At 45.1% G+C, this 15576-nt stretch overlaps 1 protein-coding gene across 1 annotated transcript in view; it reads left to right on the forward strand.

Annotated features, from left to right (window-relative positions):
- Prss12 (serine protease 12) overlaps positions 1-15576 on the forward strand; it is a 34634-nt gene that overhangs the window by 14940 nt on the left and 4118 nt on the right. Inside the window, exons 6-9 of the mRNA XM_076864093.2 lie at positions 420-561; positions 6333-6538; positions 9355-9433; positions 10064-10186. Of these exons, the coding sequence (XP_076720208.1) occupies positions 420-561; positions 6333-6538; positions 9355-9433; positions 10064-10186 (550 nt within the window). The remainder of the gene's footprint in view (positions 1-419; positions 562-6332; positions 6539-9354; positions 9434-10063; positions 10187-15576) is intronic.

The following is a 15576-nucleotide window of genomic DNA, read 5'->3' on the forward strand; positions in this document are numbered from 1 at the left end:
ACCTGTTCAGGTTACCCACGTTTGCAAAAAGACACAAAATCTTTAAAAGATTTTTAAAAAGACACAAAATAAAAACAACTCTGCGTTAATGTTCTTTACTATTCCAAAGTTGTAATAAAATAATTCATGATTTTATTGTGCTATCCATCCATTTATTTGTCTATTCGTTTGATTATTCAACAAATAGCTAGTGCATGTCCTCAGTGTCAGCCTGTTCCCAGTGCTGGGGACACAGTTTAGCAGAGCTTGAAAAGGTGACCAAAGGGCACACATGCTTGCTTTTATTGCTCAATCTTTTCTCTTAAAAAGAAAAAAAAAAAATTGCCCTGATTCCAGGCTGATGGAAACAGCTGTGTTTTGTAGCCTTCTGTGCTTCTACTCAAGTTGGCTTGTTCTGATACCTTTGCATTGTGACTCAGGTTTTCCTGTCAGACTGGTGGATGGAGAAAATGAGAAGGAAGGACGAGTGGAGGTCTACGTCCACGGCCAGTGGGGGACAGTCTGTGACGATGGCTGGACTGACGAGGATGCGGCTGTGGTCTGCCGACAGTTGGGCCATAAGTAAGGAGAGCCTGGTGGTGGGGGCGGCCACTTGGGAACAGTGGAGGGTCTTCTAGGCTCCTTCAACAAGTCACACCTCACCTGGGACTCGTAACTGCCATTCAGCCAAGAGGACTGGCAACGTGCTGAATGGCCCCAGAATTACAAAGAAGTAGGAAGTAGAATCTAGTTAAATTTTTCTGTCTTCTCTCAAGAAGCTACACCACATCACATAGGAAATGTGGCTTTTGAGCTAGTAACAAGTCAAATAACTACCGTGGCTTATGCTGGCCCCTCAGCCACCCATGTCCACCTTTCCCTGGTGATTATCGGGTCCACGCTGCCACGTTGAGACTCTTGTCCTGGTTCTTCTGTTCCAGGAGTTCTGGAGGGCCAGTCCTGAGTTGTTCAGGGCTGAGGCTGGTGCTTGCCTCCCTCTTGAGCCATGCTCCACGTGGTCGTCTTGCTTTGCAGCCTTTATTTTATTATTTCACATTTTGCATTTCTGTGCTTTCTTGTCAACGATTCACCCTTGAAAACAGCTCAAGGGCCCTGCGGCACTGCTATGTGGTTCCCTTACTGCAAGAAGACCTGACGGGCCTCACGGAGAATGTGCATGCTAGACAGGCCTCTGGGCGGGAGTCACATGAGGAAGACATGGCAGAGCAGGGAAGCCCTGTTCACAGACACAGGGACATCAGAGCCGAGGCCTCCACCACAGGCGGCCACTCCTGGTCAGACCTCACCGCGGTGTGGCTCAGGCCTTCCTGGCACCACGATCCTCCACCAGACAGGGACAGCACCTAAGCAGTTGTGAGGATGTGGCAGCCACCTCGTAGAGGCCGTGCAGCGTGAGCTGGTGAATGTGAGCTGCCTGGCTGCTGGATGACTGACCTCCTTAACTCTGTATCTGCGTGGGTCTTCAGTACCAGCCAGTTCAAGCTGTCATTTCTAGGAGGCATATATTTTACTTTAAAAAGTATTTATATTTTTAATAAAAGTTCCAATGATTTTTACAGACTTTTAATCCAGAGTTGGTGTTTTGTACTGTTTTGTTAGATGCTGCTTGTCTGATCCACAGTTGGTGTTTTGTACTGTGTTGTTAGATGCTGCTTGTCTGATCCACAGTTGGTGTTTTGTACTGTGTTGTAAGATGCTGCTTGTCTGATCCACAGTTGGTGTTTTGTATTTTGTGTGCTGTGTTGTTAGATGCTGCTTGTCTGATCCACAGTTGGTGTTTTGTATTTTGTGTGCTGTGTTGTTAGATGCTGCTTGAACACTGCTCGTCCACTCATTGCCCAGGCTTAGATCTAGGTGCAGTTCTAGGTGTCTTCTGGTCAATGGGCCCATTATTTGTGATACAGATTTTTTATTTCAAAATATGGGATAGTAGGTAAAGGTAAGAAGAATCTATCAGTGGCATAGGTGAATTGGGCCAATGAGTCATTTTTTTTTTTTTAGTTGCAGAAAGACACAATATCTTTATTTATTTTTATGTGGTGCTGAGGATCGAACCCAGTGCTTAACACGTGTCACGTTTTTGCAATGATTTAATATAAACTTTCTTTGCTTACTATGTTTCTATTGCTCCTTACTCCATTGAAAAAAAAGATCTTCTTTCTGCATTGCATTCCCAGTTTAGTCCCTTATTGCAAATTAGCCATTAGTAGTATTGCTGTTTGTGTGGGGTGTAGTAGTACACACCTGTAATCCCAGAGACTTGGAGGCTGTGACAGGAGGATCATGAGTTAGAGGCCAGCCTGGGCAATTCAGCGAGACCCTGTCTCACACTAAATAAAGAGGGCTGGGGATGTGGCTCAGTAGTAGAGCATCCCTGGGTTCAGTCCCTAGTACCCAAAAGAGAAAAGAACAGAACTACCACATGATCTAGCAGTCCCACCTTGGGACTCGGAGGAGTGTTTGCATCCCATGTTCATTGCAGCATTGTTCACAGTAGCCAAGATGCAGAGACAACCGAGACATCCACAGGTGGATGAAGGGGTAAAGAAAGCATGGTGCATGTGTGTGCGCGCGCACACACACACACACACACACACACACACAGATGGATGCTATTCAGCCTCAAAAGAGAAGGAAATCCTGACATGCATGTATGACACCATGGATGGATCAGGGGGACATTGTACCACAAGGTATGAACCAGTATTTTCAGGGCAAGTTGTGCAGTTTTGTTTATGTGAGGACTCTAAAACAGTCAAGTTAATAGAAGCAGAAAACAGAATGGTGGTTGCTGGACTAGGGGAGGGAGGGGAGTGTTTCTCAGTGGGCAGAGAGTTTCCGTGATGCAGAATGCGTAAGTTCTAGATCTGCTGTAGAACACAGTTCCTCTAGTTGACAGTACAGGATGGTATACTCTAAAACAGGTGGGGAGGATATTTCTGTGTTCTTACCAAACCAAAGCACATGGGGGTGTTTGTGGGTGGTGGGTGAGTTCAGTGCTTGGGCCCTAGACCTAGCATCACAGGTGTCCAGACTCATCAAAGTTCTGTATATCAATTGCATCTCAATAAAGCAATTTACAAAATGTGAGTTTAGGTTGAAATATAATCTAGATTAAGTGGCCAATATTTTAGTAATCCTCAATAATATTTCTGTAAAAATCACCAAGAAAAGCATTATTTTACTTTGTACTTTTTTTTCTAGGGAAAAAAACCTCTTCATAAGTAATTCAGTAATTTAATGTTACAAAACAAATTGGATTACCCATCTTTTAGCCAATATCTGCACAATCTGTAATTTGATATCAAGTAGCATTTAAATGAAAATTATTTATTTAATCAATCTAAATATACTTGAATGTGTTTATAACTTCCAACTGAGAGAAATTGGGAATCTGTGTCTGTGTGTCTGTGTCTGTGTGTGTTTCTGTGTGTGTCTATGAATGTGTGAACTGTAAAAATATAGGAGACTAGAGTAGGGAATATTTTTCCCACCTTTTTTTTGCATCATGAAACTTCCTTAACATGCCTTTATTTATACAGCAATCCAGAGAAGCTTTAAGCCGTCACAAAATTTATGCCCAGCCATCCCCAGTCAGCTGTGTCGGCTTGAAGATCAGTTCTTGGGAACTGAATCAAAATGGCACCATAAGGCATTTCCCTGGTGGGAAAACCAGCAGCCAGGGGGCTGAGCCAGGATGCCCAAGTGGGATGTGCAGGTGGTGCTGGAACACACAGAGGAGAGAAGGGTCGTGAGGTCCACAGAGCAGCCAGAGTGTGCTGAGATCAGCCGGGTGCCTTGGGACAGACCAAGCAGCTGCCAGGAAGCTCCATTCCTCTTGAGCTGTGTATGAACATTTCAGTTCAATGTTCTCAAACGGCTTATTGGTTGGGGTAGTATTCTTTTCTTTGTTTGTTTATTTATTTTTTTTTGTAGTTGTAGATGGACAGAATGCCATTATTTTATTTGTTTTTTATTTATATGTGGTGTTGAGGATCGGATCCAGTGCCTCACGCAAGCTAGGCAAGCGCTTTGCCACTGAGCTACATACAGCCTGAGCCCTGGGGTGGTATTCTTTAAAAGAATTTTTAAAATGGTATGCCCTCAGCATTTTAGTAGCAATCTAACACTAAATGTCTAATTTGTATCTTACTTGTAAAAACCTGCAAAGGATTTGATTTCTGACATATGTGTATATGACCCTTCAAATAAAAACAGTAACATCGTTCTTTGGTATCCAGTGGAATATAAATATAGTGATTTGATTCTCTTTTCTATCCATTCAAAAATATATAAACAGAAAACACTCTTTGTCCTACAGACATTGTATAAGGTTATTTTCTCCATGAAATTGGGCAACCCTGCCCCTACTGGTGGCCTAGGAAACAGTATTACTGTACCTTTCAGCTCCACCTGTGCCAGTCCCACCCTCCTCACTTCACCATGCCAAAGTAAAAAGTTTTTCATAACTTTAGAACAAGTTACATCCTTAAATGACAGTTTTGTCTATTTTTAGAAATCTACTCTTGGAAAGTAAGTATTCTCTCTTAGGTTCTTTGGTTACTTGTGATTTCTTTTCAGTATTGCTTTTGAAGTTCATTTCTCTTGATGTGAGTAGCTGTAGTAACTCATACTTATTTTGTTCTATAATATTTATCAGCCAGACTCTGTGGCGCAGGCCTGTAATCCCAGTGGCTCGGGAGGCTAAGGCAGGAGGATTGTGAGTTCAAAGCCAGCCTCAGCAAAAGTGAGGTGCTAAGTAACTCAGTGAGACCCTGTCTCTAAATAAAATACAAAATAGGGCTGGGGATGTGGCTGGGGCAGTGGTTGAGTGCCCCTGAGTTGAATCCCTGGTACCCGCCCCCCTCAAAAAAAATTAAATTGTATTGATATCCAGCTTGCTTTTCATTATGTTGATACTGTCTGTTTTCTGTTGATGTCACCGAATAATTTATAAAGAAGAAAAGTTCGTTCAGCTCACAGATCTAGAGGCGAGAAAGTAGAAGGGCCTTGCCTGGGGGGGCCTTCTTGCTGGTGGGAACTATGGAGTCCTGTGGTGGTGCCAGGGGTCCTGTGGAAAGAGTGCTAAAGAGAGCGCGAAGCTGGCTTTTAAGGCAGTCTCGCTGTTGGATGACCCGTTCCCCCATGAGTGGGTTCCTCCGTTCACAGGGGCAGAGCAGCAAGGCCCAGCCGTCCCTTAGAAGTCCACTGGAGCCCACTCGATGCCAGGGCTCAACCGCACTGGAGTTGGGGGAGGATGGTCACCCGCAGCGCTCTTTCCAGGCTGCTCTGGAGATGCAGACGGCCTGAATACTCAGGGGTTTCAGAGCTGGAACTCGGGCCCAGAGGCAGGACAGTCGCTGTTCAGGTCCTCCCCCTCCTCTTCCCTGGGTTCCGTCAGGGAGCGGCATGCCCGGGGGAGTTATTCTTGCCTGTGGTTCTCTTGGGTGGTCGCTTTTCTTATTTTTTAAAGGAGGTCTGGGAGTTCTGTTACAGCAGTGTAGACGTGTGCTAATTTCCTCTCTCAGAAAATACATTCACCAACAAATGCATTAGTAACTGTGTATCATAGGTATCAACTTTAAATTAATCTTTCACTTTGCTTAGGGTGGCTTTTAGTAAAGTGGCATCCTTTATTTATTTTGAATTTATCAATATTTTTATATGTGACTTATCCTCTCTCTGTATTGTTTTAATGATTTTTTCCTAAGTTGAGATTTTATGAATAGTTCTCCTGTAATTCAAACTTAAAAAAATCTTTCAACTTTTATAGTCATGTTTATTAATTTATTAGAAATTGAGTTTCAAATATAGTCTTAGTTTAAAATATTTTAGTTTATTAAAAAGTTTTTTGGATTTTTACATTTTTAAAAAGTAATGTGCCATTAAAACAAAATATGAAATATGACAAAAGTTAAGTTTTCCTTCTACTTCTGATTTCCATTTTCTGTTCTCTGTTAAGAAGAGAAGAACTGTACTTTTTATTTCTAAAAGAGGCAAAAACTTTGTCCTTGGGTTCCTGCTCATCATTTAATCTTGTGATTCTCTTGGCAATACTTTACCAATTTAAAGAGAATATTATACTCTTAGAAAGGAGGAGATTTTTAGGGTGCTTTTTTCCCTACTTGGTGTTCATGATATCATCTTTGACCTGAGTTGGTTGACTTGGGTGGCTGGTCCTGTGCACAGCTCTGGGTGCGTGGGTGGGGGAGGCGGAAGCCACCCCTCCTTGAGGAGCTCTGGAGTCCTGCAGCAAGTGCTTCCCAGGGCAGGTGCATGCTGTGGTCTGTTCTGCTGCGATTCTCCACACCTTAAGAAAGCTCTGCTTCCAGGGGTCCTGCCAGAGCAAGAACCATGGCTTATTTTGGAGAAGGGAAGGGGCCCATCCACATGGACAACGTGAGGTGCGTGGGCACAGAGAGGACCTTGGCCGACTGTGTCAAGCGAGACTTCGGGAGACACAACTGTCGACATGGCGAAGACGCAGGGGTTATTTGTGATTACTCTGGCACGAAGACCTCGGGCAGCAGTAGTACAGGTGAGTTACCTCCTGGGACCCAGAGAGTCCAGTGCCCAGTGCCCACTTTCACTGCCCAGCACCCTGTCAGCAAAGCCCAGGCAGTGAGGAGGTCTGGTCCCCTGCTCCCTGTGCTGGTGTGTGCAGCAGTAGGCAGGGGTGGGCCAGGCCCGGGGCGGGGTACACGACAGGCCTCTGGTCTCGGGTCAGCTTGTATACTCTCAGCCCTTTTCATGTCACAGCTTGTTGACAAAGCTGTCAGCTTGTGACCACCCCTGAGGGTTCATTTTCTTCTACTTCTAAGAAGGAAAGAACGAAAACTGGAAAACTGTGCAGCCTGGACTGGTGTGGTCTCTGTGCTTTTTCTTTACAGCCAGGGCTCCTGGCAGCACCCGCCTTTACTCCTTAATATTTTAAATATCGGGGGGCGGGGGTGGATTTTTATAACTAACTTCAAAAAGAAAAAAATTGCATCTTGTGGATTCTGTTCCCTGAAATTTAAAAATATAAGGAAAATGAGAAAATATTTCAGTATTAGTCAAGCACAGTAAGGCCTTGGTACTTCAGAAGTCGAAAGAGATCTGGTATGTTCCACTTTGGTGAGCTGGGGATCTCTGGGAGGGAGGGAGTGAGAAACCAGCCATTTCAGAGGAATCCCAGGATGTGAGTGAGGAGGAGGGTCAGCTCTCCAGCTGACCGTAGGGCACTCTCTTTACACCTTCCAGTAGCTGAGGGGACTGTGCAGCCTGGGCTGGTGTGGTCTCTGTGCTTCTTCACAGCCACGGCTCTTGGCAGCACGTGGTAAACTCGTCTTACTGGGTGCTGACCAGTAGTTTAAACCACACTTGCCTAATTCTTTGCATCATGTCAAATTTCTAAAGCAGTTGAAGGAAACATAAAAATCTATGACCCTGGAGCATCCACCCTGAGCCCATCCCCGTGGTTCGGCCCGTGGTCTCCTCACTGCTGTATCTGTCTGGGGCCTTCAGGGCCTCCGTGCCTCCTGCAGACAGTGCCCCCGGCTCAGGAACAGATGTTACCCCTATGAGTGAGGTCAGGGAATTGTGGGTTTGGCTCTGATGTCCAGGGCCAGGCCTGGCTTCCCCAGAGACCTGTCAAAAAGTAACACCTCTGGCTTGTGACAGTGGACAGCTCTCCTGGCATGAGCTTTGAGTTTACTCACTCCGACTACGCCATTCCTGTCCTTGGCTTGGTCTTGACCCAACCAGGGTGTTCACTATGGGAAATGCGTGTTTTTCTACCATATTATGATTCACAGAATCAGCTGCAACTCATTTCTAAGAGCTGAAGGTCAAGGTCTAGACGACATGCCTCTGAGATAACTGGGCAGATTACTCCTCTTGGTACACATTGTTGAACTCTTTCTCTACCAAGAAATAGCTCCTGGGGACTCCCTGTTGGGCTCCCTCTGCCTGGGTGTTGTGGAAGACCTTGCTGTACCCTGACCCTGGCGTAGTTCCTGCCCTTCCCTTATCCACTGAGAACAGCGTGCTGCTGAACTTTATGTTCCTATACTTAACCAAAGAAACAAATAGCCCAGGGTAAATTCTGTTTTGTAAGATTATTTTTAAAATCAGCCATACCTCCTGCTAGGTGCAATGGTGCACACCTGTAATCCCAGTGACTCAGGAGGCTAAGTCAGGAGGATTGCAAGTTCCATGCCAGCCTCAGCAACTTAGTGAGACCTTCTCTCAAAACAAAAATAACAAAAAAGGCTGTGGGTGTGGCTCAATCCCAGGACCCCCCAATAGTTGTGCCTTGTTATGTCTGCACTTCTTCTGTAGGCCACCTTTCATGTCTTTAACTTGACTCTTGTAAATTCTTGACAGAGGTGGAAAGTTTGACTGACACTCATGAGTAGTTTACCACTTGAATTCACTCACCAAGCTCTTAGGTGTTAATGCAGTTTGTAAGCAAGTGTACATTCAGATCAAAAGTCTCTCTGAGTAGAGAGCTTTGCTCCTCTGAGCTACATTTTTATGTGTGGCTGGGATCCGAGCTGTATGTGGGAGCTAATTTAAGCCATGATTGCCCTTGCAGTCCTCCCTGCCCCTAATGTTCCTGAACCCAAGACAACCGCTGTGATCAGAGAGGAGGTGAGCTAGGCAGGTTCACGCTGTTCAGCAGCCCACGCAGCCCACACAGATGAATGCCAGAGACCCATCAGACTTGTCTGCTTGCACATTACTGTCATTTGTTTAAGTGAGAAAACTTGCTTTTATTATCATAAAAAGTTTCCTATAATTTGCAGAGAAAAGGAATGTTACAATAGAGAAGAAAGTAGTAGGGGAATATGTCACATAGCTTTTTTTTTTTTTTACCCCTTTAGCAGTGTGATATCTAATTAATGATCTAATTTGTTAGCTTTTCCACTGCTGCAACCAAAAGACCTGACAAGGAAAAGTTCTTTGGCTCAGAGTTGCAGAGGTCTAAGTCCATAGAGGGCCGGATCCATATTCTGGGCCCTCATGGTAGGAGGGTGTGGAGAAGGAGGGCAGGACAGGGCATGGAAATCAGGAAACAGAGAAAGAGAGAGCTCTGCTCACCAGCGTCAAACTCTACACCCAATGGCAAGCCCCAGTGACCAGCTCCTCCAGACATACCCACCTGCCTATCGCCCGCACCTGGTAACACCTGTCAGGGGATTATGCACTGATTGGGCTCAGACTCTCAAACTCAGGTGTTTCACCCCCAAGCCTTCCTGAACTATCTCACAGGAGCTTTGGGGTCCCCTCATCTAAACCAGAATACCTACTGGCTTACATGTCTTCCCCTCTCGGCAGCATGATTGAATTAATGGCCTGTTTCTGCTGCAGAGTCCCTCCCGGCTGTTTGTGGTCTGAGATTGTTGCACCATCGACAGAAGCGCATCATTGGTGGAAAAAATTCTTTAAGGTAAAAGGTTCTTCAAAGGAGATTCTCCACATTATAGAGTGCCAACTTGTGTTCTTCTGCTGTTACATGGGAATTGTTCTATGCATTTTATTTTCTAAACTAAGTACTCTTATACTGTTAACTGCCCTGTCCTTTACCTACGGTTGATTGATACAGACCATGTTCTTATATCATTATCCTATGATTTATGTCATAGATGTGTTGCTGAAAAGTGGCATGATAGAAACAAAATAATGTAACAGAGACCTGGGGAAAATGTGGAATGCATTTGATTTAGAATAATGTATCTGATTTGGCTCGTTTCATTGTAAATCTTTGGTTGCTGAGTGCAGGCCAGCACTGTGTTGACTAAGTAGGTCTTCAGCCTGCTTGGGTGAGGTGGGTGGGGAGAGGACTGTGCTCACACCCCACGTGTCCCAGAATGCTGGGCAGCTGGGTGGCATCTACTACCTGCCTTTGGCACCTCCCCAGGGCTGCTGCTATTTGGGAAACCTTCTCCAGGTTGGAGGCAGCTGGCCTGTTGAGTCTCTGGAATCCGCTTCCTCACACCACAGGCTATCAGAGCCATCACTTTGATACTTTTCTTTGGATCTTTTGTCTTTTATGGGCATGTGGCTCCCTCTGTTTCAGGGGTGGCTGGCCCTGGCAGGTTTCCCTCCGGCTGAAGTCACCCCATGGAGGTGGCAGGCTCCTGTGCGGGGCAACGCTTCTCAGCAGCTGCTGGGTCCTGACGGCAGCTCACTGCTTCAAGAGGTATGTGTCCATCCTTGTCAGCACCTTCCTGCTTCTGAACCTGGGTGTCAGAGCTGGGCTGTGAGCCTTCTCTGATGGGTGCTTCTTCAGCCTGCGGGAGTGAGGGGTGACAGAAGGAGCACCTTGCAGGCTCATGTTACATGGGATCTGGGTCTGGGGAGAGGAGATCATGGGCCCTGCCAGGGAGGCAGCTGTGGCGATGCTTTCCTGAGGTGGACCACAGCCGGCAGATGTGAAAGCTGCGTTGTCAATAAAGACACTAAGGAGCAGGAGTGCGGTTCTGGCAGCTTAGACGCTGCTTTCTTCTTGCCAGACCAAACACTGGCCTTGTTCAAGGCTGGGAGAGGGTGCTCAGCTAGGGGCGGGCGGCCGCCTCATTGAGTGGCTTCTGTCTTCTTGGTGGTTTGTCTGAGGGTTCTCTGTTTGTACCTTCTAGAAAGGCAGGTTGCATCCATTTTATCCTTGGCTTTCATGCTGGTCTAGTCCTGATTATTTCCTCTTATTGCCAATACTTCACTAGTCAATCCTATCTTCCTAGTTCCAAGGGGAGACCCTGCAGGAAACCTGCAGGAGGACTGACTCCTCTCCTCTCATCCAGGGCTCTTTGTGGGCTCTAGAGGGTGGCCATTGCCTCAGCATGAACTTTGGGGTGTATTTAAAATATACACTAAACCTGGCAAAACGTTGATGATCACTGAAGCAAGGTGATGTCAATGAGGTGTTTGGTTAGACCCTTAACTTTGTGTGTTGGAAAAGTGTCATAATAAAAATCTTAAAAAGAATATGCATTGTATGGTTGATGATTTCTTCCAAGCAAAATTTTGCTTTACATTTTTTTTTCTTTTACACTGGGGATTGAATCCAGGGGCACTTACCCACTGAACCCCCCAGCCCTTTTTATTTATCTATTTTTTAATTTTTGAGACAGGGTCTTGCTGAGTTGCTTAAGACCTCAAAAAATTGCTGAGGCTGGCTTTGAACTTGCAATCCTCCTGCCTCTGCCTCCAGAGCTGCAGGGACTACAGGTGTGTTCCACTGTGCCCAGCTTACATTTTTTTTTTCTCACATGCCCTCATAAGGCATGTACCTTTGCAGACTACTGTGTAGATTTTGTTCATTCACTTCAGCTGCCATATGAACTTTCACTTCTGCTGTAAGACTTATCTAGTTTATTGAATCCCCTATGGATGGATAGTTAGGTGATTTCCATTGATTGACTGCTAAAGCACCATTCAGTAGAATACGCAGTATGCTGTGTCTCACCAGGGTGCATGTGGGAGCCTCGTGCTGGGTCCTGAGGTGCCAGGCTCCCTTCAGTTCTGTGAGGCCCTGCCAGGTGTCCTCAAGAGAAACTGGATTCATTCACGACACAGCACTGTGGAAGGTTCTGCCTGATCTTTCCGCTTGAACCTGATACTACCAGAAATTTTAATTTTTGCTAATTTTAGAGATTTGGAGTTTCTTTTAAATTGCATTTCCCTGATTATTGTTTCCTTCTTTCATGAACTCTACTGTTCAGTCCTTTGCCAATTTTCTATCGTATTATCTTTTTTTGTAGTTGACTTAAACATTATTCTGCATATAAAGTCATTTCTGATATGTCCAGAACTTTTCCCAGTCTGGACTATCTCTTTTACTTGTTTATGGTTCTTTTCTTATGAAAATATGCCAATTTTTAAAAAGTCTCATTTTCATTTAAAGTTTGTAAAAGCTTTACATATCTCATTTTAAAAATCTTTCCCTAGACTCACATTAATAAAGATATTTTTACTTTTTTCTAAAAAATTTATAGTTTTGGGCTGATGTTGTGGCTCAGCAGTAGAGTGCTGGTGCAGCACGTGTCGGGGCCCTGGGTTCAATCCTCAGCACCACATAAAAATAAGTAAACAAGATAGGGTATTTGTCCATCATAACTAAAAAAAATTAAAGAATTTATAGTTTTGCTTTTAATATTTATTTATTTATTTATTTTTTAAAGATAGACTTTTTTAATATTTATTTTTTTTTTAGTTATCAGCGGACACAACATCTTTGTTTTTGTATGTGGTGCTGAGGATCGAACCCAGGCCGCACGCATGCCAGGCGAGCATGCTACCACTTGAGCCACATCCCCAGCCCTGCTTTTAATATTTAGACTTTCAATCTGTTAAGTTTATTTTTGTGAATGGCATGTGATGTGAGGAAGAGGCCAACTTTCACACTCTTCTTTGTGGATAGTCTTCCCAACACTTTTCTTTTTTTTTTGAATGTTCCATTATTTACCCCCTGGTTTATGTGAACTATGTCATATATCAAATTCTCATATATTCTTTTTTCTAGGATCTCTAGTCACTTCCACTTATCTGTTTCAATAAATATTTTTGAAGTAATCTGTTCAAGGTGTTGCCAAAAATAGAAATCTACATTTTATATCATATTTGTCTGGGATATAATTGAGTGTGAGAATGCTGCTACAGACCAGTGGGCTTAACGCATTCCTGTGTTACCTGAGTAGCACAGGTAATAAAGATTATATTTGTTCATTAACTTAAACAATTATTGAGCCCCCGAGGCCCAGTAAACGTTGTGCACTCATGGTGCAGTGGAGACTGAGACAGGTAGAGTTCTGCTGCCATGGAGTGTATGATGTGGCTGCAGAGTCCAGAGGAGGGAGACATCTGTGTTGCTTGTGGCCAGCATAGGGCCACAAGAGTGCTTTTGTCACTGTGTAGTACTATACAGTAGACGTCGAGGTTCCTGGGTGCCTACTGCACAGCCACAGGGGCTCTGGGGCTGGCACTTGATCAGTCATCTCTGGTTCCTTTGGGCTCCAAGGCTAAGGACCGCTTGCTCCAAGGATAGACTAGAATATGATCTGGACCTCTGGAGGATGGTGATGGGAAGAATGTTATGGAGCTGACGGATGCTGCCTGTTCAGCACCCCTGATGCTAGACTGAGAAAGGATCCCTTGGTAAATTAGTTATAGTCTGTGTGCCAGAAGGCTGGGAGAGATGAGTGATGTAAATGTCTGAAGACAGACTCACGGTGCTGCAGATTTGCTAGGCCAATTCTAATAAGCAACATGGAATAAGGATGAGCACAGTGCCTCCTTCAGTTCAGGAAGCTTGGCTTAAATACAGCACATGTGGAAGGCCTCTGAGCTTTGATGTCCTGCAGCCCTGATACAAGTCAGCAGTGCAGTGAGTTTGCTGCACAATTAACTCAGCCTGGGCAGCACCCTCAGAGCAGTGCTGCCTGGTCTTACCCTGCTCTAGCTGCTGTGAGGACAGCATGTCTCGTAAGGGAGAACTGTGCTCAGTGAGGGGTGTTGCATCGTTAATCTTGAAGGACAGGCAGGTACAGAGGGGAGATTTGTAGTTATTTTGTATTTAACACTAGGACAGTTCAAAGATGGAATGAGCTATATATGTGGGAGGAAAATGATTTTGTTATGGGATCTGTTTTAACAAAGAGGCTGGATTTGTGTAGCAGTAGAGGCTGGTGATGGATAATATCCAATGTTAGAGTGTAGTGGTGAGAGACATGAGCTGCATTGGAAGAAGAGCAGAGTTTGGCACTGGTATTGTGAGTTAGGGTATCAGAACTGGGAAGTATGTGGTACTGTGAACTGGGTTATCCTGTCTGGTATGGTATGGTATGGTACTGTTTGCTAGGTTGTCAGACCTGGGATGTATATAGTGACTTAGAAGAGACAAGGGAAAAGACTTAGGATGTTAAGGCTGTAGATTTCTGTTTCATTCACTAGGCCATGGGAGATCACGGTTTTCTGAACCTTGAAATATGATTAAGAGGTATTTGTGGAGAAGAGTCATTTGGAGATGTGTAAGACAGGTCTCAGGTTGGACAGACATCTAAGGGTATGACAGTGAGCTTGAAATGATATGAAACATCTTTGCAATGCACTTGTATGCCTTTTTATGCAATGACTCAAATTTGTCTGTTTTACCAAGCAGAAGGCCTACTTCAGTAAGAGCAGGAAGGCCTGCATGTGAGAGTCCAGGTCTGTGTTTATTCCAAAGGAAGAACAGTGATGAGGCTGTTGTAATAGTGAAGATGAAAGGTAGAAAGCAAAGAGGTTATCCATCCGTAGCAGGTGGCTGCACCAGCCCATCCTCTGTGTTGCATCGCCTAGTCCTTTGAACTGGTTCAGTTTAGGAAATCATCCGTCAGGAGGCCAGAGCCTAGGTGGGCTACTAGGATGTTTGAGCATCTCACAACCTGGAGGAAACGGGAGGTTGTAATTTAAATAGGCAGTCACCAGAAAACTCAAAGCTTCTGAACACACCCTAATCCAGTGCACATTCCAGGAGAGGTCTGGTAGAGTAGTGGAAGCCTCACAAGCTTCTGTCAATAATCGAGGTGAGGGTTGTTAAGTGTATACTTTTCTCTGTAAGCATTTGATGTCAGCATCAAGTGTGTGGAGAGTCGATGAAGCCAGGGTTGCAGTGGCCTTTACAAGGAAAGGACTGTCGTCGTGCAGAGGAGTGACTGTGGGAGTGGACAGCAGGGTCCAGGCAGACAGGGAGGGAGTCCACAGGGCAGCACTGAGGGGAGCCTGAGTGTGCTGTTGGCTGTGGAGCTATAGAGGGAGGGCAGCGGGTAGATACGGGACTGGACAGAAAGGTTTAGGAAGCAGGTAGAAAGGGGAGCAGCGGGCAGAACGGGTGTGGGGCTGGCAGGAAGGTTTAAGGAGCAGGTGGGGTAGGGGTAGATGTGAGCTGCGAGGCAGGATGAGGTGGAGAACACACTCATTGCCTATCGTGAGAGGGCTGAGAATGCAGGCATGAGGTGCGCTGCACGGGTGGCTGAGGCAAGAAGCATGCAAGGTGCTGGGACTCTCAGTGAGCAAAGCCAGTGCCCAGGGCACCAAGCAGCATCTGAGCAGCGTCTTGCTCACTGGGGCTTCTTTCACCCCAGGCGACATCTGACAGTATTTGGAGGCTTTTTTTTTTTTTTTTTGGTTTTCACAGCAGGGAATAGTGGGTATATGCACTGATGGATCTAGGGAATAGGACCAGGGAAGCTTGTAAACACCCCTTGATGCAGTTGCCTTTACCACAAAGAATTATCTGGCCCAAACTGTGAAGTGTTGGCATTGAGAAATCTCGCTTTAGGTTGATGTGTCAGAATCAAGGTATGTTGATTAAAAAACAGGCTGAGAGTTTTCAATTTAGTGAATTTTGTGTTTCTATTTGAATCAAAGAGCTTTATGGAGAGGCAGCTAGCACCTCGTTAAAGGGCTCTTCTCCCTGCTCAGGAGGATGTAAGCCACCTAAGAAATTAAAGTCTAGGATAATTCGCAAAGAACAAAGACACAGAGTCAGAAGAAATAGTTTTAAAGGATGGAACCCCTGATAGGTCCAATCCACACAGGAGCTGGAGGTAGACA

Source organism: Callospermophilus lateralis, chromosome 8 (assembly GCF_048772815.1).
Source record: "Callospermophilus lateralis isolate mCalLat2 chromosome 8, mCalLat2.hap1, whole genome shotgun sequence".
In the NCBI taxonomy this organism is placed as follows: domain Eukaryota; kingdom Metazoa; phylum Chordata; class Mammalia; order Rodentia; family Sciuridae; genus Callospermophilus; species Callospermophilus lateralis.